Genomic DNA, 26990 nt, shown 5'->3' on the forward strand with positions numbered 1-26990 from the left:
ATTAGTAATTCCAAGAATCTGGAAAACTCGTCTACAAACCCATATAACATCCAGAACATGATGGCAGAACCCCAACACAAAAAAACTTTATAACAGGAATGTAGAGATGCATTCAATGTAGTTCCACTATAATTTTTTAACCATGTGTATTATTTTTATTAATTTATTTGATTTTAATTCTGTAGAAAGGCTTATACATTGATTATACATGATTATTATCTGTTGTCCTACCATGCTTGACAGGACAGCAGATATCAGAATTTCAGAACACAAGGACTACACCTGTTTTCACCAGAATAGCCAATCTGGTCTTGCAGACCATGCTCTGGATACATGCCACAGAATATGGTGGAAGAAAGCCACAATAATACACCGTAACAAGTTCAAATTTGAAAGACTTTTCATGGAATCAGCCTCAGCCCTAAGAAACATGCCAAACCTCAACAAATTTGGTTGCATGTGACCGCTGCAAATTTAGGAGACTTACATCAGGAAACCTTCAGTCCAATGGCCAATAATACCTATATAGCTCGCTAAGGGGCACCATCAGGACTTTTAGGAGAAACAATAGCTTCCTCACTTCGTCCTCATTTACTGTGTGTAGTGCCTGCATGCACGTGTCTTTATTTTAAGTTCCTTTGAAGATGGCAACGTGATGTTGCCGAAATATTGGAAATATATATCAAAGTTTAATTTAATTTATATTGTGAATTCCTTAAGTTAATTAATAATTAATTGATTTTAATTAACTTTGTCACCAGAGCTCAAGCTAGTGTAAAGGATTAACAATATAATTAGATTTACCTTACTTTTGTGTAGTATCATTTTCTTAAATGTAATTGCTCTAATATGTTTTTGGCATAAATTCTACACAAATAATTTAGCAATTAAACAGTAAGGATTCAAACCACCAGATTTCTAGTGTAGCTGAATTCCTCAATAGCATAAAAATGGATTTAACATTTTTATTAGCATAAAATTTTTGCCCTGGTATCAAGGGACTTTCAAATTATACAAGAACAGAAACCAGCATATTTAACAATGAAATGTGCAAATTGCACATTATGTACAGCTTCATTATATTAAGGTTCTAGTTAAAATAACTGAACAAAATTTAATACATTTTAAAAGAATAATTAAAAATATGGTAATTCTGAAATTTGTGAAGAACTGATAAGAACTTCTGATGAGAAACCATAAGAAGAATGCTTTAAGTCCATTGTTTCTATTTAGATTATGTAGCAAGGTTTCAACAAAACTTTGTATAAATGTTCCAATATATTACTCTGATGGAGAACCTTAATTTTCTTCCAAAGAACTCTAGTGGGATAGCATGCTCAGCAAGCCCTAAATGCTCAGTCTCACTGAACTTAACGTAGTCTAAATGTTCAGTATGCCACACAGCAGCTGATCTACTTGTTTAGCCAAAATACGATAATCCACAATGGCAAAGAATTTGATACACTCCAGGTTTGGCTAAAAGGAAAAAGTTTATCTTTAGTTGAGCCTAGATACACCACTGCATCGTGATAAACAGACAGTTACTGTGTTGTTTGTTCCATGGCCCAGAGCAATTGAGACATGTGGAGAATGCTATCACTACCAGACAGCGAGTTCTTTGAAAGAAAATTAAGGTTCTCAATCAAAGTAATATCTTGGATTGTTTATACAAAGAGTTGTGAGACCTTGCTACATCAACCAAATAATATCTAAATAGAAATGAAGGATTTAAATTATCATTCTTATGGGAAATAGTTCTGGAATTTGTGTAGAACTAACTTCAATTTAATTATTTTTTTAAATTCATTATTAAATCCTGTTATTTTTACTAGAACCTTAACATAATTACACCATAACACTACGCCAAGTGCAGTTCACACATCATTGTCGAGTACTGATTTCTGATCTTGTTTAATTTCAAGGTCACACTGAAAATGCACTTGATACTAGAGCAAAAATTTTATACTAATATAAAAAAAAAAAAAAAAAAAAAAATATATATATATATACACACACAATTAAATCCATTTCAAGTTATTAATTGTCATGTCTTACATTTCCTACACACAAGTTATCAGTCAATTCCTATCTCTACAACCGATACCAGAAAACCGATACAAACCCTAGTTGCTTTTGCACTAGGGTTTGTCAGCTTTTAAAAACTGGGTTTAAAAATTCGTTTTTTGGATAAATTTGTAAAATTCGAAAACCGGTTGTTAAATTTAAAAAAAAAAGCAGTTTTAGATACTAGAATTGCTATGTAAAAATTAATGATTTAATTAAAAACGTTAACATTTTGACTTGAAAATAATAGGGTAATCAATCCGTCTCGTGAGATGCGTTGTTTATTATTACATGTTGGAAAATTAACTTTTCTTTTATGAACATTGCAGTTTTTAAAGTGGTAACTATTTTGCTCATATAACAGTTGAAAAATTTTACGTAAAAAGCATGTGATTTTGCGTGTTTGTGATCCAATTCGTACATCCTTTATTTCTTTTTCCCCTTCAGCATGAATTGACTCTTCTTGGGAAGTTGCCAGACTAGGCTCTTGGATCTGTGGTCGAACAGTATATGTTACAAGTGAGGAATCGGAAGATGAAGTAGAGTGTGAAGGATTTTTTATGGATATGGCGAGGATTTTTTAAATTCTCTTGATCTAGATAACAATAATGGATTCCCTATGTTGTCTGACAATTACAAACAATCAATTTTCCAAATTAGAAAAATTTGCAAATATTTTAGAAAATCTCCCGTAAGAGATAGCATCCTTCAGATGTAAAACAAGAAAAAGGAAAGGAATCAAGTCTGATTCTTGACTGCCAAATGAGATGGAATAGTTTAGAGGCCATGATTGAAAGATTCATAACATTAAAAGAATGCGTTGTTTTAGCTTTGAATGATATTGATGCTTCTCATATGTGAAATGAAGCTCAATATCCTAAAATCATTGGTGAGATATCAATTTATTAACAAGTGAAGACATATTTGAATTTCTGTTAAATGAACTAAAAATTTAAAGACTGAAATTAGTTCCAAATTATTAAATGCTTCAGATGTACGAATTCAAGAAAGTAGACAAGTTGGATTGGTAAACCTTTTGCCATATTTGCAAAATCCACAAAACATTTCAAAGAAATCTAGTGCATTTCTGCTAGCTTCAAAACTCGATATTATTAAGTTATCTGGAAAATTTTGTCTAGAATATATCCAAATTCTTGTATGGAAACAGATTCTGATGATTAATATATCAGAGAGGAGAAACTATTAATCAGGGCAATGCTCTAAAAGAAGCCATGGAAAAAGCAATTCATAGGTTTCTTGGGGAACCTGAAGAAATAATATCAAATCCGAAGACACTTAAGGCTGAATTTTCAGCATTTGAAGCAACCAATAAAAGAACAAAGAATTTAGATTTATTATTGGATGCAATTTATTCATATGGAGTTTCCTCCCTTCCCCACCATCCCTATTGGGGTAAGTTCAGCCCCCCTCATGGGGTTTAAGTATTTATGGCTGTAGACCCGTGTGTGTTCACGGGGCCGGTTTGCCTGCTTGCGGGATGAAAAACCCCAGATAAACTGGTGAGAAAAACCCTGCTGTCCACACCCAAGACCGGCTAACTTGGCTATGGCTGAGGAAGATCCTTAAGCTCCTCACGTTGGTGACGGGAATCAAACCCAGGACACTCCTTCCCCAGGTATACGGTTGCAAAGTGCAAAGCCACTAGGCTAACCGCGCGGCCATTTGATGCAATGAAAATGATAAAACCAAGTTCAGTAGCCTGTGAGAGAGTATTTTTTTTTTATTTTAGGCAATTTTGTATCTAGAATAAGAACAAGATTAAGTAATTGTTCAGTGGAAATTTATTTTTTAAAATCATATTTCCTGAAGAAAAATACTAAATGAAATAGAAATTTATAAATTTATATTTTGTACGGATTTTAGTTGTTTTTTTTTAAATTTGGTTTTGTATAGAGTATATTTTATTTTGTTATATTTTTGTAGTTCATAAATATTAAACTCAAAAATTTTTAAATAAATATATATTTTTTACTGTTTTAATTATATTTTTGTAAAAATTCGAAAACAGTTTAACTGTTTTTTTTTTGTTTTTTTTTTGAAATACTGGAATTCGAAAACCGGATTTTTCAAGAGTCGGTTTTTATATAAACCCTGTTCCACACAAAGATTAAAATGAGCATGTAACATTACTTCATGCATTTATTTATTTTTTTATTTAAAAAAAACAATTACTACTTGAAATATTTCCTTTGGAGCTTCAAACAGAGTTTGTTGATCACCTGAACCAGGTCTTACCTTACAATTAACGCTAAGGAGAGAAGGCAAGTAAGCAGTCATATGGAAGGGGAAAAACCAGTTTTCAGGTTTTTCAATTCTTCCACAGCTTAATCCTTCAACCAAAGCTCAGTGAGACTTAGAGGTATAGATTAAATTAGAGGGATTACAAATTCTGCAAAAAACACCAATCAATTTGGCAAATCAGTGGTGTTGTGTCCTGAATAATCAAAAATTGAAAATAAAAAAATTTTAAATATTCAGGAACAACTACCTTCAATTGTAGGCAGAGAATGTTGTGTTTTGGCATCGAAATTGAAATGTACAAACTGAAGAAATGTCTAGTTTAAGAAATGCGAGACTTAACCCGTTTGGTACAGTGTCAATTGAAGGAATTTATTTAAGGTTATTATTAATTAGAGTATCCCATTCTATGTGTTGTGTGAAAGCAAGTTGAGTGTAAACTAAAGTCCAAAGGGGGCACACTTTAACCATCCAGTACAATGTATGGCCTGAGGGAAGGAGAATTTATAAGGAAAGCAAAGCTAGAACGCATTCTTGGAAGAATGTCACGCGCAAGTGAATGAGTGCCGTGCAGTAATCAACGTAGCTAAGCGCGAGAATCTCCCAGAAAGAGAGGGAAAATATAAGGGTCAAGCCCCCCCCCCCCCTCCACACACACACCTGAGGCTCTTTTCTGGTTCCCAGTTCCTGCGCTCTTGGACGTTGGCTCTCCATCTCCACCAATGGGATGATTCCGGGTTGGCCGTAGAAGTCATGAAAGGCTTATCAAGGTTTGTGAGGCAGAGCTAGCTATCTCTTCATAACAGAATAGCTAAGCTATATTGAGTGACCGATGATATATATGTGTTCCTGCGGATCCAGAGAAAGGCCAGAATGGCACATCGCCTTATCGACTCGGAGAACCTGATCGTGCTGCTATCATAAGTGACCCGAAGAAAGGTAGTCCACAAAGGTGCCTTGATGTCCAGACAAGGCTGAAGACAGAACAGAAAGTCATTCCATGGGATGGTAACATAGGATGTTAAAGTATCTGATTTCCAATTAAAGATATGAGTGAACTCTGCAGGTTAATTTATGAATGGATAAGTTGTAGAGAACTTCAGTGATTATCTAATTTGGCAGTAATCTGTCCCTGTTTGGAAGAATGTTTCCATAGAAAGGATCTGTATGTGAAATAACTTTGATATATTGTGAGAGATGATTAGTGACCTTGGGTGATTGATGATAAGATAATTTAAACTGGAAAATTGTAGGTTTATAGGAACTATATGGTCCAAGTTATGATTTATGCATTATAGCATTAGTATTGATATCAGAATTTTGCTAGGAAAGTGATTAAGCTAATCATGTACCTTATATTTTTCATGTATATCTCTTAAGCCTTAATAAATATCATCTACCTGAATCCAGCCAATTTTATGAATTCAAATAGCCACTCATAAAAGTTACTAACGAACCTAGCGAGAGAGACATATGAATGTAGTTTAATCTTTCAGGCCACGACTGCATGTAAAACAAAGAGAAGTGAGAATAGTTAGATTAGTGTTTGAAATTTTATTACTGTGTATTATTCTGAGATAGCCTCCTTGGATAAGAGTCTTATCTATCCTCTGTATTGGCTGGCGCAGCAAAAAAATAAATTCGTCAATATTTAACAGGCGGACTGTCTCACAGGACATAACTTTAGGGCCTTGTTCCATACATAGACAAAGCCCTAATGAATGAAAGGATTACATGTGACAAAATTTTGGGAGCGGCCTGAATCATGGTTTGTTTAAGAAAAAGAAAGTGATAGCCGATTTATTTAACTTATTAGAAAACTAAAGCCGGAAAGGAAGTAACTGTATGGGAGAGTGTAGAAAACAGTGGTAAAGACAATAGCAACAATAGGAATATATAAAGTAGAAGCAAAATATAGATATAACAGTGGTGATGTTCAAATTAAATTAATGCTTATTTTTCAGAGATATCCCTTTTTCGTACTTGAAATATTGTGCAACCCTCATGTAATAAACATAACATAGCTTGGGAGAGAAAAATTTACATTAGCCATTTTCAACATATAAGCAGCAATAATCATCAATGAATAAAATTTCTTAAGATTACAATTAGCATAGATATTCAACAGCTCCTCTAACAATGCACAAGCAATATCTACTCACTCCAACTGATACCGAGATATTTCTGAACTTGCATCATCATTAATCTCCTGATTGATATTGATATGCAACTTCAAAGGGTGTTCATCAGGCTACTATGACAGCACCATGATTAAGTTTACATAAAAATAATCTATCAATAATTCTCCAAATTAGTCTATTACTTCTCAGCACTCCAATACCGTTGTATCTAACATTTTGTTCTAAGCCATTTATGACTGAATCAATCCCTCTAGGCCTTGGTCATTCTCTGAGTCTTTTTTTTTTCTGCCATCAAACACCGGTTTTGCTAACTTTAATCTCTAATTCTATTTAAGTGACCATAGATCTCACAAAAGAATAAGAATAGAATGTTATTTTCAGGCAATAATGATCAAGGAAAAGGAGTAATGATAACATTCAATACCAAACATGAAACTAAACTTCTTGACTGAAGGCACTTTCAAGTAATGTGGGCAAACTTCAAATGGGGACATGGACAAGGAAACTTATTTGTGCCTATGGTCCCATAGAAGGTTCTAAGGAAGGAAGAGGAATTTTGAGTCATTAAAAATGGAAAAAGTGGTTCTTGTTCAAGATCTGAACAGCAGAGCAGGAAATGAGCCCCCACCAGGTACATAGGAACATTTTGGGAAAATTTGGAGAAAACGGCAAAGCTAATAATAATCAAGTATTTATTATTATCATATCACACCTCCAGGGAGTCCAAAGACTCATTGAAGGAGGACATCTACTCTACAACTCTCCGTCTCACTACTCCACCAATCTTCTTCATCTAACACCAACGTCATCTACTGCCACCTACCACTAGTACTTTCACAGACAATCACAAACATCCATGCCCATGGCGGGACTCGAACCCACAGTCTTTTGGCTGGAGAGCGGATACGCTAACCACTCAACCAGACTAGCTGAACTTTTGCTCAGAACACTGACTAGTCATTACTAACACCATGCTGCAACATAAAGATGTGTACAAGTTCACATGGATAGAAAACACAAGACATAAAAGCCCCATTGACCACATTGTTGATAGTGATATCATTCATGATACAAGAGTGTACAGAGGGTTTGAAATTCGAAGTGACCATTACTTAGTACTAAGGAGGATACAAATGGATATCACATTGAAAAGAACAGTATGTAAGAAAGTTTTAGAATTCAAGCTGAGCAGCTTTTACAAGCAAATTATAGACTTGACTATACAAACATTATTGAAGAAAACATGACACAAACTGAAAACAAGAACCATACCTTGGAGTCTCAGTGGCAAACTCTGAAGAAGACATTGATTCAGCTAGAGAGGCAGTGGTGAAGTTGTCTACAAGGATAGAAAAATAAGAACACCATGGTGGACACAAGAAGTTAAAGAAGCAATCCTGTAAAAGAAGAAAGCAAAGTTCAAGTCGGTCGGCAGATGTCCTAAATGAATACCAAGAAAAATGTAAGAGAGCTAAGATGTGTTAAAAAGTTAAACAAAAATAATAGGAAGATTTTGGTCAGAATATGTAACATAAATATCAGAAAGGTGGCAAAATATTCTGGAGGCTATTGAAGAAGCTTAGAAATGGAGGAAAAGAATACTGTAAAAAGAATCAAAGATGACATGAAAACTAAAGATATCCTAGATAACTGAAGTAATTACTTTGAAAGACAGTTAAACAAACCAAGTGGTAACAAAACCATACTAAAAAATTTTCAGGAGGAATGCAAAGAGGAGTCATATCTTGAGGCAGAAAAAGCTAATGTGGAAAGGAAGCTGAAGTAGATGATATAATCATTGTCAAATTCCTGTGATATACCCTCAAGGGATGTACAGGATATGATAGTACTACATGAAAAATTTACATCGTCACTAACTTCTTATCTACAATTTTCTTCCAAATCAGTCTGTTACTTGTCAAGACTTTAGACTCCAACATTATCAGATTCTATATTTCTATCTTCTAAGGCACTTTTTACCACATCAATCCACCTATATCTTGGTCTTCCTCTGGGTATTTTTCCTGACAACCTGGCAGAGAACACTTGTTTTGCTAATCTTTCCTCTCCCATTCTGTTCAAGTGACCATACCACCTGAGATTAGCTCTGCTAACACATTCCTGGATGCTAACAATGTCAACTTCTTTCCTAATATCCTTGTTTTTAATATGATATTGCCATTGATGCAATCTGTTCAAGCCCCTAATCTTTCTCAGGATTCTCATATTTGTTGTCTAGTCTTTGGTGAAGTGTTTTACTTCTGATCCAGCTCTCAGATTTATAAGCTAAAATTGATTTAAACACTCTTGTATACAGATAATTTAGTATTCTGACTAATTTCTCTTATTCCATATAAATTTATTCAGTTGAATTCCTACCATACCAGCTTTGTTGATTCTGATGTCTATTTCCATATTTATTTTAAAATCTTCACTAAAAATCGTGCCTAAGTAGCTGAAATGTTTTACTTGTTCTAAGGGTTCTCCATTCACAATGCAGTTGATATTTTCAATGCTTCTGCCTAATTTCATTGTCTTTGTCTTGTTATTGCCGACCTTCATATCATATCTATTAGAACAGTTATTCAATTTAGTCAGGGAATCTTGCAGTGGCCTTGATTTATTTAGAAGTATAGCATTGTCTGCTTAAAGCAAAGAGCACATTAACATCTCCAATTTTGATATACCAGGTTTAATACTACTTTCCTTCATAATGTGATCCATATAGATAGTGAATAACAGAGGGGATAATGTACATCCTAGTCTGACACCAGATTTAATATCAAACCATCTTCTTGTACTTCCTTCAATTCTAATTGACTAAGTATTGCTTGATATAATGCCCCACTGACACCATATAACTGCAGCATTTTGAATCGCTTCTCTGTTGGTGTCATATGCTTTTTTCCAGATCTAAAAAACTTAAATACAAATCTTTGTTATGTTCCCATGATTTCTCAACCTATTTGTAGTAAAGTGAAAATCTGATCCTGACAGCCTCTATTTGACCTGAATCCAGCTTGCTCTTCAAGCTTTTCTTCCACAATCCTTCTCAACCATTTCTCAAGTATGTTTGTGCAAATCTTACCAGGAACACTCAATAGAGAAATACCTCTGTAATTCTCACATTCACTTTTATTTCCCTTTTTATATATGGGTACTATGAGAGCTCTACTCCAACCATTTGGAATTCATCCCTCTCTCTCTCCAGGCCTTCTAAACCATGTAGTGCAGCACTGTAAAATTTTTATACCTCCACACTTCAGCATTTCTGATCAAATATCATCTACTCCTGCTGCCTTTCCACATTTCAGGCCTTTGATGGCTTTTTCTACTTCAAGTATGGATATGTATTCCTGACTGCATGCCTGTTGAATGATTTTTACCATTGTGCTATCATTCATTGCTTGCTTCATTTAGCAATGATATTCAATCAGAAATGCTTAAGTATGGAGGTATAAAATATAAAATTTTCCAATGGCTACACTGCATAATTCAGAGGTTCTGGTGAGAAGGTCGGATTTCAGATGATTGGAGTATAGCTCTAATAGTTCCCATCTATAAAACAGGAAATAAAGATGAATTTCTCTACTAAGTGTTCCAGGTAACATTTATACACACATACCACCTAAAAAGAGGTTGAGAAAGATTATGGAAGAGATACTTCCATAATCCAAAAGGAACAAGCTGGGTTTAGGCCAAATAGAGGTTGTCAAGATCAGATTTTCACTTTAAGACATGGAAATATGACAAGAATCTATAATTAAGTTTGGCAGATCTGGAAAAGAGTAGGAAATTATTACCAGACATACAGAAATGTGTTTTTTTTGGGAAAATTTGTAGAAAAGTGCAAAACTAACAATAACGGTAAATGCATGCTGGATTTCTGTTCAGGTGAATTAGTTATTACTAACACCATGTTCCAACATAAAAATGTGCACAAATTCACATGGGTAGAAGTTGTAAGAAATAAGAAAAATCTTACTGACTATGTTATAGTTGATAACAATGTTTTCTCCCTGCTTCAGGACACAGGAGTATACAGAGATTTGAAAAATAAAGTTCTCTATTTAGTTTTGAGCAGGATAAAATTAAATTATATATAAAAAAGAAGAATGTGTAAAAAAGTTTTAAAAGAAATCAAAGTCTAGGAGCTTTAAGAGGTGAACTGTAGATTCAGATCTACAAACATTACAGAAAAAATGAAAGAGTTTGAAAACAAGAACCGAACCTTATAGATTCAATGGCAAATCCTGAAGAAAACATTGAATGATTCAGCCAGAAAGGCATGTAGTAAAAAAAAAAATCCATTGTGGACTCAAGAACTTAGAGGCCATTAAAAAAAAGAAATCGTATGAAAAGCTCCTGGAAAGTAAATCAGCTTGTGCTCTTAGAGAATACAGAGAAAAATGTAAAAATGCAAAGTACTGTGTAAAACTAGTGAAAAAGTTATGGGAAGACTTTGGTAAGAAAATAAATATCGGGAAGGTACCAAAATATTCTGGCAGCTATTGAAAAAACTTAGAAACGGAGCAAAAGTACTGTAAAAAGGAATCAGATGACAAAGGTGACATGAAAACTGAAGATAAAAATGGAGTAATTACTTTGAAAGACTGCTAAATGAAACAAGCAGTGTCAGCACGGAGGTAAAAAAATAAAATTCCCAACATGAATGCAGTCAGGAATACATCATACTTTAAGTAGAAAGTCATCAAAAACCTGAAATATGGAAAGGCAGCTGGAATAGATGAAATGTGACAAATATTCTCAAATATTTAGATATAAAAGTTATACAGTGGATGCACTGCATAATTCAAAAGGGCCTGATCAGAGGATGGAATTCCAGATGATTGAAGTAGAGCTTATAGTACCTATTCATAAAAAGGGAAATTAAAACTTAATGTGAGAATTGCAGAGGTATTTTCCTACTGAGTGTTCCTGATAAGATTTATGCAAGTATACTTGATAAACAGCTAAGAACTGTGGAAGTGAACCTAGAAGTTGTCAGGATCAAAGTTTCACTTGAAGACAAATAGTTGAGAAATCCTGAAAATATAACAAGGATTTGAATTGAAGTTTTGATTGGAAAAGGCATATGACAAAAAAAAAAACAGCAAAATGTTAGAGTTTATGGATAAATGTACTGTTTTCCTCCCTTGGTTATGCTTATATGTCAGAGGGTCAAATTCCAGATGATTGGAGCAGAGCTCTCATAGTACCCACTTTTAAAAAGGGAAATAAAACTGAATGTGAGAATTACAGAGCTATTTCCCTACTGAGTGTTCCTGGTAAGATTTATGCAAGTAAACTTGAGAAACAGATAAGAAAAATTTTGGAGGTTGGCTTAAAGATCAAGCCGAATTCAGGCCAAATAGGGTAAGTTTTGTTGATTTGGAAAAGGCATATGGCAAGAGGAAAGCTCTTCAAAATGCTACAAATGTGTAAATGGGGCATATCAAGCAATACATAGTCTCTATTTAAGCTGTAAGTCTGCAGTTAGAATTGAATGAAGTACAGAAAGATGATTTGATGTTAAATCAGGTGTGTGACAAGGGTGCATTTATCTTCACTGTTATTCATTATTTATATGGATCACATTATGAGGGAAAGTGGTATTAAATCTGATATCAAAATAGACTGTTAATCTTAGCAAATACTTTATGCAAATGATGTTATACATCTGAATAAATCCAGAAGTCTGCAAGATTCCCTGACTAAGCTGAATAAACCGCTGTAATAAGTTTGGTTTGAAAATCAGCAATAAAAGACGATGAAAATAGGCAGAAACACTGAAAACCTCACCTGTGTACTGAATGGTGAACTTACAGAATGATTAAAACATTTCAGCTATTTCAGCACAAGTTTTAGTGAAGATGGTAAATTAAATATTTTCATATTTAATTTGCCATTCAAAATTAGTAAAACAGATTTAGTCAAGACAGTGTTTAAACCAATTTCAACTTATGGATCTTAGAGCTGGGTTAGAAATAAAATGCTTGATGAAAGACTGGAGAAGATATGAGAGTGAGAAAGATTAGTGGAGTGAACAGATGCCATCTGTTCACTCCACTGATAATGTGGCAATATCATATTAAAAATGAGGATATTAGGAAAGAATTTGCCATAGTTACTATGGCAAGTTCTTTCAAGTTACAAGATCTGAGGTGGTATGGTCAGTTAAACAGAATAGGAGAGGAAAGATTATCAAAACAAGTGTTTTTCTTTTTTCTTGGTTGGCAGGATTTAGATGGACTGATACAGTAAAAAGTGCTTAAAAAGAAAGAAATACATGATGTGATAATGTTAGAGTCTTGACAGATAACAGATTAATTTTGAGGAAAATTGTTGTCTAGAAGTTAGTAATGGTGTAACTTTTTCATGTAGTACTATCACAATTATCCAAAATCCACTGAGGGCACATAACAGGAATTTGATAATGATTTATGCACAAGAGATTCGAATAGTGTCCACAAGCATCAATCATACAAGCCAAGAAATGAATGGCTTCTTTGTTGATGATGGTCCAACTTTATATAAAAATCAAACCTTTGTGAAATAAGTATTCACCATGCTCAGTGATCAGAACTCATCTTAAGAACTATATTATCAGTATTAGTATTATCAGTTCATTTAGTTCTGCTAATAAAACAAGTTTTTCCATCTTTAATGCCAAGAAGGATTTCTTTCCACTGTTTCTAAGCTGATATTCTGATATATGAAATGAAAAACCAAATTTTAGCAACAGAACCTTCACAACAACAATTTTGGATTTTTGTGTTAATCTAACTAACAAAAGCATTGGATATGAACCCTGCTCTAGAGACTAAACACATGGAAGTCAGTTCATGTTTCATTAAGTATGATGTGAGATCACCATGCTTAATAGAGTTGTGAAATGGCTCTGAAAGTGATAAAATTTACCTATCTCCTAAATGCACTCAAAGCATCCAAGTCTACATATTTAGAGAGCAGAGATGCTTTTCACTCTAGCAAGACAAAAAGCCAGAATTTCTTCTCTTAATCCCTGCCAACACGAGGATCGGTGTCCTCTACTCCAATAAACTAGGTATTTCCCTGTTTGTGGGAAATTTACACAAATATTCTTTACAGAATCAATAATACATTGGCAGCGCAATAATGAGTTTGTGCTGACAAAATGAAACATCATTTCTGGGTAAGCCCAATTAGCCAAGTAATATAGACTTGTAATGAATATCTGTCAATGTCCATTGTTAATGGAGATCTGAACGGTTTGAAAAATTTCTATGTTCAGTCTCTAGCAGTAATCTGAATTATCTAACATCTTTAACATAAAGTATGTTAAAGATGTATCTCTATATTAATAGATCTATAGTATATTAAACATATGAGAGGATTACAAAATTGAACGGACAATTTCACATAAAAAGAAACTTTACTGAAATAAAAGAATGCAAAATCTTAATATCTCAAAAGAGACTAGCTACATATAAATTTATATACAGCAATCCCTCACATAATGCAGTTTCACAATGCATGGATGTCACTATAATGTGGTTTGTAATTAATGTAAAATACCTTATAGCACATTTTGTAATTTTGTTACAAAGGTAATTAATTATATTGATTACATTTTATATTAATAGTTACTGCATTAATTGGAACAGTAATGTGTTACTAAAATTCGGCCAGCAGCCAAAAAAGTTCGAACATTCTTGTTCATATTTACGTCGTTGAAATATCTAGCCACAGTACAGTAGAGTATTGCACCAGCAAAGATGTGGCTGCTTTATAAATTTTATGTGCAACTTATTTATTCCTTTATACGTGATTAAGGCATATGTAAAGAAAATGTAAAGGAGATAAAGGGCTTAAGATTATGATCTGTCTGAAATGCATCTAGGTATTGAACTAGGAGGTTATATCAATCCATTTAAATCATGTTAAGTTGTTCATCAATAGTCTTCCTACTTGCATAAGTATAACACATTGTCTTTACTTGCATTGTGCTGCTTTACTTTTTGTGTATTATTAACTCCCTGAAGATGCTTGCTATATCACTTCAAGCACTAGAAGTAAATATTTTAGGCATTTGCTCATAATCTAAAAAATCATCATCTGGAATATGCACTACACAAGATCAACAGCCAGAGAATTATGTATATTATTATGTGCAAAGTATTCTTATACTAACCCTGATCTGTTTTAGTTGCCGGTTTCCAATTTTCTGCACTTATAATTGGCAAACACACTTGACCTTTCTCATCAATGTTAGGATGGTAAATTTTGGTCCTGAATGTGATTTTGGGAGGCTTGAAAGGATATTCTGCAGGAAAATTTATCTCTATCCTAAAGGCTCCCTTATTATATGGGGCATTATCCTGCTTAAACAAAATTTTAAATTAAGAATATAATCCTGAAATTTAAAAACAATTAGGTATATCTTATAAGTCTTAAATCATAATTCATGAAACAATTTTAAAATCTTATATATACGTTGCAATGTTCATCTGTATGCAATTGTACAGAAACAATTTTAAAATCTTATATATACGTTGCAATGTTCATCTGTATGCAATTGTACAACAAATATCTAAGTAGGATCTTTCAATTTGCTTTCATCATCACCTTAAGTAAATTTAAGGCTTCTTAAGGATATTGACAGAAGAAAGTTAAAATATTTTGGATACATTGAAGGGATGGAAGGAGGACTTCTCAGAACAGTAATAGAAGGTAAAGTTCCTGGAAAAAGAGAAAGGGATAGACTGTCAGTGAGATGAATGGGTAGAGTGAGTGAGTGGAGTGACTCATCTTCAGAGAGTTGAAGCCTCCAGAAAAGCACACAACAGGACTACATGGCAAGGTCAAGTGGTCCTGTTTCACCAAGCATCAGACTGACAATACAGTATCTGTGGATGACCAGTGAAAATATATGATAATGGTAAAATTATGAACTGACCGTGCTGGAATAATAACCATAATATAGACTAAAATAATTATCTGATGTTTCAACTTTAACGTTAAGGTCACCATCTAAGGTACATATAACACATACAAAGAAGAAAAAAGCTACTACGTTACAATCAATGGTATGCTAAACACAACTAGAACTTGGTTAAAAAATAAATAAATCCCTAAGTTTCCTCATGGAGATATTTCACATGAAAACTGCTCACACTTATGTAAAGGATTAAAATAAGAATAATTTGTTTAGTATAATTTAGATATGGATCAGATGTGTACTATCCACTGAGGTTTTTGGAAAATTCAGATCATCACTATTAAGATTAGTGTGAAGTGCATAACCATCATTATATTTACATTAATTCTGTGTAATGTCCAGAACTTGACTAGAAGGACTGGATTATTCATAATTTGATTGAATTCAATTTTCTGGATAAGAACCATGTATTCTTCCCCTTACCACCTATATATAGAAGTTATTTTAACACCCTTTAATGTATGGAATGGCTATGATTTTACCATAATCTATATTTTTTTCTTCCCAAAATCCATCCCAGTTGTCCTCATCTTGAGAGAGAGAGAAAACACAGGTATGGACATGCCTGCAAGGGTGAGGTATGTTGGGGATTTTGGGACCCTGAGCTGCTTAGGTAGCAATGAACACTTTGTAGATACCTGAAAATCTGGCAAACTTGGGCAATGGTGAAATCCTGATAGAGGAAAGCAACTCTTATCAGTATTGGTTTGAGGCTGAAGACAAATATCAAAGGTTCATTGCCAAATGTCCAAGAACTTATAGGCATGATGAAAATTATTATGTCTGTAATCTTATCTTTTTATTGCACATCATGGATCTCAGGATGAGGACCTTCAGTCACACAGAAGATCTAGGGCCTCTTGCACAGACATTGCTGTATATAACTACATGAAAGATTCCAAATATGGGAACCATAGGATGAACTCCAATAATATTGCTCATGAAGATATTCCAAAGCTACAAGGATTGTCTTCATTGAATCACATTCATCTGAAAACCACAAATAGGTTCTTCAAATGGCTACTTCGGATGTTAGAACATTATATCAAATTGGTAAATTTGACAATTTAATGTACAAGATGCTAAATATGAAGATACACACACAATGGGAGTCTGTGAGGCCAGATGACTGGAAACGGAAAAATTGAAAGGGATAACTTGACGTTTATCTAGTCTCGAAGAACATGAGGTGTTGGGGTCATGATGATTAAAAATGGAATATCCAAAAGCATGCTTGGATATTGATCTATGTGACAGAATCATTCTAATCATACTTGCAGGAAAACTTTTTTTGACAGCTATTGTGATGAAGAGGTTGAAAAGCTCTATAAGAAGGTATAAAATGTTATAAAACAAAGAAAGATGATATCCTGATTGTTATGGGAGACCTAAATACAAAAGTTAGATCCATAAAAAGGGGTGGCCCCAGTAACTGACAACTTTGGACATGGTGATATGAATGACAGAGGAGGGAAGTGTAAAGTTAATCGAGTTTTGTGAACAAAATGATCCAATAAAATATTACTAAATACCTTCTTTGAATGGGGAAAAAAAAATTACCATATACCTGGGAATGGTACAACCAGAAATCGGATAGATTGACTATATAGTGATTAGAAAAAGATTTCAAAATAGTATCATGCATACAAAAACATAACTAGGAAAAGTTGGTTAGAGCTTTCATTCAAGAAATGGATTGACAGATAATCTCTATTTTGCAATGAAAAGCATGGGTATATTCAGGGAAGGTCATGTTTGAGAAACTTGCTCACATTATATAACAATGCTACCAATGAGTTAGACAAGGAGAATTGATACAACATACTTCGGGATTAGATTATAAATATTGGCATGGATAAGAGGAAGGCTGACTCACATAAAAAAAGTCATATGAGGGGGAGTTGATTCTGCAAGATTCAAGGTAAATAATCGTGTGCCTCAAAGATCAGTCTTGGTCCACTGTTATTCAATCTGAACATTAATGACATTGGGAAGGATTTAGCATGCAACATATAGCTATTTGCCAATGATGCATAGATAGGTAGGGTAATCAAGAATGTTTCAATCATATCACCCCTCTTTCTCCTGTTTCCTAGTGTATAAATTCTCAATCTGTTTTTATAATAACTATTCCACCAACCTGATATATATATATATATTTTGTAAGGTCACATGCACTTCAGTCAGATTAGATATCCAATATCATATTATGTTGGTGAGATTATGTTAGAAGAAACTGATCAAGCTAGGGATCATGGAGTTCTTGTACACAGCAAATTTAAAAGTCATAGCACAGATTGTGAATACAACTCAGAGAATAACTGCGATGCTGAAACAAAGCTTGACATACAGAGATAAGGAAGTCATTTTGCCTCTTTACAAGGCTTTGATAAGACCTCACTGGAGTATAGCAGGCAGGTCTGGTCTCCTAGTTTCCATTCTGATACAGTGGAGAGTGTCAAAAATGATATCAGGTTTGCTGAATAGTGATTATAAAAAAACTGAAAATTTACAGACACTAGGAAACAGGAGAAAGAGGGGTAATATGATTGAGACTTACAAACTCCTAAAAGAGTTATACAGAATTTCAGTAGATGGGATTTTTCATTGTATGGAGGGTGAGAAAAGGACACTAAGGCATCCTTGGAAGTTGAGAATGAATGCCATGAAAAATGAGATGAGAGCTGGAATTTTCTCTCAGTGGTGCATTACTAGAATGGATTGCCGTTGGATGTTGTGTCCAAGTAATGTGAATGAATTCAAGAACAGGTATGGTATAATAACTGGTGCTAAAGATATGGCCTGCCTTGATGAGTACCTGACTCTTTGGATGTCTCTCTTTCTCTCTCCTAATAATAATAATAATAAAATGACAAGGATCTGTAATTAAGTTTTGTAGATCTGGAAAAGGCATATGATAAGGTTCCTTCCTAGAGAAAAGCTTTCCAAAATGCTAGTTATATGTGGTAAATGAAACATTATGCAAAGCAATATATAGTCATACAATACATATATACATATTTATAATTTTTTGGCTTGTGAAGTTGCCCCATACCATCCTTACCAAGCTGGAATATCACCTTTCTTGTGGAGCAGACTATCTGGCTTCAGCCAGTCGATGGTACACATTTTCTCCTATCAAGGTTAGCACTTCTGATAGATTTATTGCTTGCTACAATGGAAACTTTCTCAACCCTTTCTCAACTGACATCAAGAACAAGAGACCAAGACGACTGGAGGAGGCTAGCAAAGAGTATCACCTACCAGTCATGAATGACCCAACGGTTCATTTAGGACTACGGGCGAAGAAGACAATGGAAACGTGCATTATAAATTCCTTGCTTAGGATAGTAGCACAGTCACTGTCCTTATCAACTACCTGCTGTACTTCTGTGAACAAGGTGAATTTTCATGCTTTTACTCCCCTGTAAAAGCATGAAATCGTTCAATGTGAATGTGTTCAATCACTGAAACATCCTGCCAATGCTAATTCTTTTATCTCTGTAGGACAGGCCAAAGGCAGATGGACCCCCAGAAGAAGAAGAAGAGTGAATTCTTGCTTCGAGGGAGGTCAAATTATTAATGGGCCAGTTAGTGAAACATCAATATGTTATGCCTCTTTCATCTGTTCTATCTTACAGATCCTTCAATGAAAGGTGGAAGGTTATAAGTCATCAGTTAAGGGAATGTTAGATGATTTTATTTATCAATTCAATAACAATCAGAAATTCATACCTTCTATAAATACGTTTTTTTTTTTGAATGAAACTTTAGAATTTTATTTGCTTCAGTCTGTACAAAAATGTTGTGATGGAGGTGGTAACAGAGGAGGTGAGAGAAGATGCACCCTGGACAATGATGTATGCAGATGACATCTTGCTGTGTGTAGATTCAAGAGAAGAAGCGGAAACTAAACTGGAAAGATGGAGAAAAGTACTGGAAGAGAGAGGTATGAGACTGAGCAGAAGTAAGACAGAGTATATGTGTTGCACAGTGGGCGGTGGCCAGGAGATAGATCTGGAGCTGGAAGGAAATGTCATCAGGAAGGTGAGAGACTTTAGATACTTAGGTTCAACAGTGGAAGAAGATGGAGGAGCTGAGAAGGAAGTGGGATGCAGGATACAACCAGGTTGGAGGAACTGGAGGGAGATGGCTGGAGTGTTATGCGATAAGAGGGTGCCGATCAATCTGAAAGGCAAAATTTATAGGACAGTAGTGAGGCCAGCTATGACATATGCTATAGAAACTTTGGCCCTGAGGAAAAATAACATTAGCAGGATGGAAGTAGCAGAGATGAAAATGCTTAGGTGGATGTGCGGTGTGACCAGAAAGGATCATCTGAGAAATGACTATGTCAGGGGAACAGTGAAAGTTACGAACTTAGGAGCGAAAATACAGGAGGCAAGGTTGAGATGGTTTGGTCATGTGATGAGGAGGGAGGACGAATATGTGGGAAGAAGGGTCATGCAGATGGATGTGCAAGGAAGGCGGAAGCGTGGGCGGCCAAAGAAGAGATGGAGGGAGCTGGTAGAAGAGGACTTGAAGAACTTGGATGTGGTGACAGCCCAAGACAGGAAGGTGTGGAGGAGACTCATAACAAACAGTGACCCCACTTAAGTGGGAGAAGCTGCAGAAGAAGAAGAATGAAACTTTAGAATTTTATTTGCTTCAGTCTGTACAAAAACTTCTACTACACTCCAACTATCATAAATCACATAAGGATATACATGATGACACAGGGATGATAGAATACCACATGATACTCATTGCCTGGAAGAATAGCAGAACTTTGGGCCCTCTGTTAGGAAAAGACCTGAGTTTGATCCTCATCCTGATGAGGGGAATCCTTATATGGGCTTTTTTCAGTCGAAGGTGAGTTAGCCGATCTCATACAGTGGTAGCAGGGTTTTTCTCCCAGAAAATCAAGTTTTTCATCCCATACAGACAAAAAAAAATGTTGTTGGTGATGATGGGAGATAGATGGCATTGATGGTAAGTGTTATAGTTGGAGAATTTAGTAGTAGTGGTGAGGATAAGATGTATTTAGCGAATTAGAGTAGTGCCCTCCCACGATGAGTCCTTGGACTTCCTGGAGGCGTCACGTAATAATAAAACAATACTCTGTTATGCAAATTAGAACAAACGTGGATGAATATCACACTGGTTAAGTGGATAAGAGTGGCGGCTGGACAGATATCAAAAAGTGGTATATGGCGGGGCAGAATCGAAGCAAATACAGGTGACTCGTGGTGTGCCGCAAGGCTGGAACCATTGCTGTTTAATTTGCACATAAATGATACAGGAAACCTGAAAGGAAATATTCAGTTGTTTGCTGATGATATGAAATTAGGTAATAGTTAATCAAGGTGATGTGAGAGAGCTTGCAGGATAGATTTAAATAGGCTGACGGTATAAGCAAAGATAATGGGAGTCAGTGGAGAAATGTAAAGTTATGCATTTTGGAATGAAATAGATTATAAGCTGTATCACAATGATGGCACTGTACTCCAGGAAAGAGATGAAGATACAGATTTAGGGGTGGTGGCAGACTGAGAGTTAAAGTTAGGACATACTGCTAAGGCTGCCCATAAGATTACTTGGCTATTGAAGAACACATTAACATGTAGAGATAAGGAAGTTATTACTCCTTTATAAGGCCTTTTTAAGCCCACATCTGGATTACTTTGCTCAAGTCTAGTCTCCTTGGTTTCTTGGAGATGAGGAAGCAGTGGAGAGGATTCAGAGGCATGACCAAGATTATGAGTGGGATGTGGAATGTTCCCTGAGAAATGAAAATGAGGGGATATGATAGAGACGTTTAAGTGCTTAAAGGGTTTATAGGATAGATGGAGGAAATGTTTCAGCACTTGGCTAGAGGGACCAGAACAAGGAGTCATTTCTGGAAGTTCAATAAAGGTGTGGTTGGCAGGGGTGCGAGGACTAGATTTTTTCCTTGAAAAGTTGTGAATGAGTGGAATGGGTTACCAATCAGTTGTGAGTGCTTTGTCTGTAAATGGGTCAAGGAGAGTTGTGATAGATCGGGCTTCAGGAGATGAGTTTTTGGACTCAGTGGAGGTGCCAACATAATATTATTTAGAAATATTTAATTTATTATTAAGCTTTATTTAATAAGAATTTTGTTGTTCTCTTTGTAAATAATTATATTAAACAAGTCTTGTCAACAATGGCATTTTCCAGCAAGTACTGGACAGGTTAATCCTATGGAGAGCATCAAGGTATTCTCCCATAAAAAGAAAAGAGAATATACTTGTATGCAGGATATATATAGGTGAAATAGAGGTGTGCTGGCAAGATTAATATTGGAAGAAGAAATTAATAATCAACTTCCAACCAGTTTCCAGATGCTGCAGCGTTTTGGAGTCAAGTATTCTCTCTTTCACCACCCATATTTCAGCTTAATAGAGCTTTGATTGCCCTCAACTGCATTCAAATTGTCTTTATTATATGATTGAACAATTAAAAATTAAAGCTACCTTTCCAGAAAATTCTTCTGTTCAGATGTTGATTGTGAGTTCCAATTATGATTACTTTGTTGGATTTACAGAAAGCTTTTGATAGTATCACCCATTCTGCTATTCTTGTAGCACTTTCAAAGATTAATTATCCTTTTCTTTTTAAAGATTATATTTCTGAGTTATATAGTAAGTCATTTATTACACAAGGAGATCCTTTATCATTTATCTTTAACAGTTACTGATAGCTTTCTTTCATCTATGCCACTGTATACCAGTTTTAATTTGAAAGAATGACAAATAAAAACAAACAATGGCACCTGCAGATGATTTGATACTTGTTACTGTGTTTTCAGGATTTAGACTATGCTCCTCAATATTTTACTGCCAGAGCCTATGCTATCAATGAAGAAAAAATCTTTTTCACCCTGATATCATCAGGACTTGATTGGAAAATGAAAGTCCAGGATTACATCTTTATTGTTTTCAACTACCCTAAAACCCTATTGATATTTTGGATGACAGTACTTGAGATGAATGTTTTCATCTTCTGGATGATGACCTTAGTCAAGTCAACTTTCAGTATTTCTGGATAAGTTTGTAAACCTCCATCGAAACATCAGCAATGCATTGCATTATTATACCAATTTGTGCTACCTAAATTAATACATTCTTTAGCATTGGGAAAACCAACTTTGATCATCCTGATCTAACATCAAGCAGTTAGATCTTGACTACCACATGATGTTCCAGTGGCTACTAAATCTGGTGGATTAGGAATTCCTGCACTGAGATGGATGGTTCCTCACTTAAAATATCTAAAGTTAAATAAACTCCAAAATTCATCTTCACCTTTTACTTCAAGCTGCCTTTAGAGAATTCCTTTGACTCAGTGAGAATTAAAACACTATGCTGAACTTTTGATAATGGAATGTATATTATTTCTAATTTTCTGGAAAAGAAGAAATGGGAAAGGCATCTATATCTGGTAGCTAATGGGAAGCCTTTCAGTGGCTTGGAGAGGATTCTGTCTCAACATCTTTTGGTACATGAAGGAACAAAAATGTTGCCTAGATTGGAGTATATAGATCTGGTCAGTAGTATAAATGCCCTTCTTATCAAGCCTTATATAGCCCATTTTAGGCATAATATACATACTTCACATAGATCTGGATGTGCATTTAGAGAGACTACAACACATCTCAATGTTGAGATTTTTTCACTTAGTTAAACTATAAATTAAAGATGCCAAGAAATCATATTCTTGGTTTCATCCATTCTTCAAGTGTAAGCAAACAAAGTTCGCATGTGAAGTCACTTCATGACATGAACTGATGGAATCACTGGCAGAATCATAGTCAAAATGAAGACATTAGAAAGGAACTTGACATTGTTAGTATTCGAGAATGTGTAATTAGAGATAATCTAAGGTTGTATGGCCACTTAAATAGAATGGGTGAGGAAAGGTTAGCAAAACGTGTTTGACACCAAAACAGTAGGAAAAAGACCCAGAAGGAAAACCAAGGTCTAGGTGGATTGATTCAATCAAAATTTTATTGTACTTTAGAACAATAAAATGTTAGATATGGCAATATTAGAGTGCTGACAAGTAATAGATTAATTTGGGGGGAAGTTATTTATAGGAGATGAATAATAATATAAATGCCATAATAGCTTGAACACCCCTTGAGTACTTATTGGGAAATTGCTAATAAAAAACATTATACTGGACAAATTACTATTTTCATCAACTTCTATTCTAGCATAAGAACAAATTTTGCTATTTGTCTATAAGAAATATGATTTCTCGCATTACAATAGCTGAACATCAGAGGCCTTCACCCATGCTGATGAGATTTCACTAAACTTGGGTCTTATAATTTTTACCATAATGTATGTATGTATCATACACATCCTACAGAGCTTTCTTTTTCACTACGAGATTTAAAAAAAAAAAAGGGGGGGGGGGGGAAATAGAGTAGATTAATCTCATTATCCAACATGACTCAATCTGTTTATAGAATGGAAGTGACTTAAAAAAGTAATGTTTGGTCTCTAGAGCAAGATTACCAAATCACCTATTAGCCCATCTCTGCACTGAAAATGTACTATAGGAAAGTACTTTTTTTATATATGCATTTACTGTTTCTCATTTTAAGCTAAAATGACTGTAATAAAAAAGCATACTATTTGTTATTGTAGATGCACAAAGTAATTTTCATACACACCAATGAATTGATAGTTGCATGTTTATTACAATCATTTTAAAGGGTAGGATAAACTGATTATACCAAATGAATTATGCTGTTTCAGTTTTTATTTGGTTTTTATCAGCTATTAGAATACAGAAAATAAATGTCGTTTTGGGTTTCAAGGTTAAATTTTGGAGTTGTAACCAAAGCACTAAAGCTATTTAAGCCAGAATTGCATCTGCTCTTCTGGTCAATTTGTTCGGCAGAATACAAAATTAATTTCCAAAAAACTTTTCCACCTTCGTACGAGACCAGATAACTCACATTCACTGAAAAGTCCTTAAGTTCTTCACATCCTAGACTAAAGGTCTTTTTAATTAATTAAATGTTACATTCATGACTCGTGGTTTACTTTTTGATTCACAATAATTTTTATATATCCTCTTGGCAATTTTTAATTTAGTAATGGGGAGCTTCATATTCAATTCAGAGAAAGCCTAACCAATAATGAATTAATCATACTGAATACGTATAGTTTAAAGAATTAAGTGATATAAGTGAATAATACTTAACACACTTGATAAATGCATTATACATTTAGTTATATGAAGTTGCATTTAGTCTAACACAATGAAGACTGGACTGTGTAGTACTATTACAATATAACTGAAGGCACATTTGGTTAGTATTTTATGGAGAAGACGGGGAAGGGTGATGTATATCCATCAAATCCACATTCCTTTATGGCTATAATATGTCAACTGCTACATGGAATATGGATTTCCCATTCTGAATCATCAGATCAATGAAATTTTAGTCAAGCTATACCAATTTATTCTATAATTAAAATTCACTTCACAGAATCGAACAACATCCTTTCTTAGCAAATAAGACTTCACTCTGTATACTGAGAACCTATGATTAATAGGTTCTCAGTATACATAGGATACTGGGCATAGGATTCCTACCAATATTCCTTCCCGGTAACTTAAGTTGCCTGATGACATTCCAATACTGAGGAAACATTACCAAGTGCTTCTTTTGTAGGCAGGGGCAGCTCATGCATAGGCACTGTGGAACTGCAGCACCCCCAATTTTTCTCGATATATAAATATATTTATTAATTTATTATCGAGAAAAATTAAATAAGTAATATTTAATTTTATCATCAACAATCCTATACAATACTTTTATATTGTATAAAATAATAAAAATCCATCTTGTAGCACTTAGGACGGCGAAGAATGCTAGCAGCACCGTTTATTACAGTGTCATATTTCTACGTGCACATCATAGTGAGATGCGAGCTACTAGCGCAACGTGCCACTGTCTGTTGTGCAGTTCCACTGTTGTTTATATGCAGCTTGCCCCATTTGTAATGCTTATCATGTTTACTAGTCTCTTTAAATATTTGGACCTTACAATTAAAGGATTTAATTGTAATGCCCAAAAATTGTAAATCCATTCCTTTAATTAATGGATTTTATTTTTAAGTGATTTTGAATTATACTAAACTGTAAAATTTTATCGATAATAAACAATATTTTTTCATGTTTAATTTTTTTTTAATTTTTACCATAATTTTGATATTTTATCCAAACATGCATACACTATACTTACAGTGTGTATGTATATTTTGAAAGTTGCAGCACCCCACGATTTCAAGCCACGAGCCACCGCTGTTTGTAGGCTACAACCGTGCAAGCATGACTAATGGGTCTTTACTACACTGTTACATTTATACACTAATAAAAGGAGAAAACTCTTGGAATGGGAGGTGCTTAAAGGTCAAAGCTGTATAACTAAGAGGAGACCTCCACATAGCCTTTAAAGGAATGCGGAGAACCGACCAGGGCTTCTGACCTAATGTCCAATCCTCACCTTCTCGTGGTGCACCCTGTTGGGTATCTACTTGGATACTGAACAGACGAGGATAGGCTGGCAATTTGGGATTTAGCCGACCAAATTGTATTCTTATTGGTTAAACCAAAATATAGAATGATGGTACAACATGACAAAATTTTATGCCGGCTGAGGCGTCGCCCGGTTAAACAAGGCCCCTGTTGTTTTTGCAAGGGAACCAGGGTGAACAGCGAAAAGTCGGCTACTGGAACAAATCTGAAAATAAACCCCAACTCAACATCACCAGAGTTAAACATCGGTACAACGTAAGAAGCCTGAATGGCAAAGAAATGGAGCTAGCTGAGGAATTAGATAAGTACCAGATCGACATAATAGGGGTGACTGAAACAAAAAAGACCAAAACTGGTGAGATCTTTCTGAGCAATAAATACAAAATGTTATATTCAGGCAATGACAATCAAGGAAAAGAAGGAGTAGCCATAGTATTCAACACAAAATACGAGGCTAATCTTCTTGAATGGCAGTCAGTCTCGAGTAGAGTAATGTGGGCAAATATGAGAATGGGGAACTGGACAATGAGACTTATTTGTGCCTATGGTCCCACAGAAGGTTCTACTAGGATAGAAGTGGAGGAATTTTTTGAGGCTTTAGAAAAAGCAACTGACACAATGATAAAGGAAAAGCTGGTCCTTGTTGGGGATCTAAATAGCAGAGTAGGAAATGATTGTGAGATATACAAAATTATTTTGGGAAAATTTGGAGAAAAGACCAAAGCTAATAATAATGGCAAATATCTGTTGGATTTCTGCTCAGGACATGGACTGGTTATTACTAACACCATGTTCCAACATAAAAATGTGCACAAATTCACATGGAGAGAAGAGGCAAGGAATAAGAAAAGTCTCATTGACTATGTTATTGTTGATAGTGATGTGTTCTCCCTGGTGCAGGACACCAGAGTGTACAGAGGATTTGAAATTGGAAGTGATCACTATTTAGTCTTGAGCAGGATAAAATT

General features: G+C 34.7%; 1 protein-coding gene across 2 annotated transcripts in view; it reads right to left on the reverse strand.

Annotated features, from left to right (window-relative positions):
- The window catches only part of Ubc10 (ubiquitin conjugating enzyme 10), a 114175-nt gene that overhangs the window by 28414 nt on the left and 58771 nt on the right, over window positions 1–26990 (reverse strand). The window contains exon 3 of one of the 2 annotated variants that reach the window (XM_090390459.1): window positions 14638–14824. In XM_090390459.1, the coding sequence (XP_090246585.1) occupies window positions 14638–14824 (187 nt within the window). Of the gene's footprint in view, window positions 1–14637; window positions 14828–26990 lie in introns of both variants that reach the window. The other variant, XM_090390454.1, reaches the window with a different exon arrangement.

The sequence above is a fragment of the Typopeltis vanoorti genome, chromosome 1, assembly GCF_054136105.1.
Source record: "Typopeltis vanoorti isolate ZY-2024b chromosome 1, IOZ_Tvanoo_1.0, whole genome shotgun sequence".
NCBI classification, from domain to species: domain Eukaryota; kingdom Metazoa; phylum Arthropoda; class Arachnida; order Uropygi; family Thelyphonidae; genus Typopeltis; species Typopeltis vanoorti.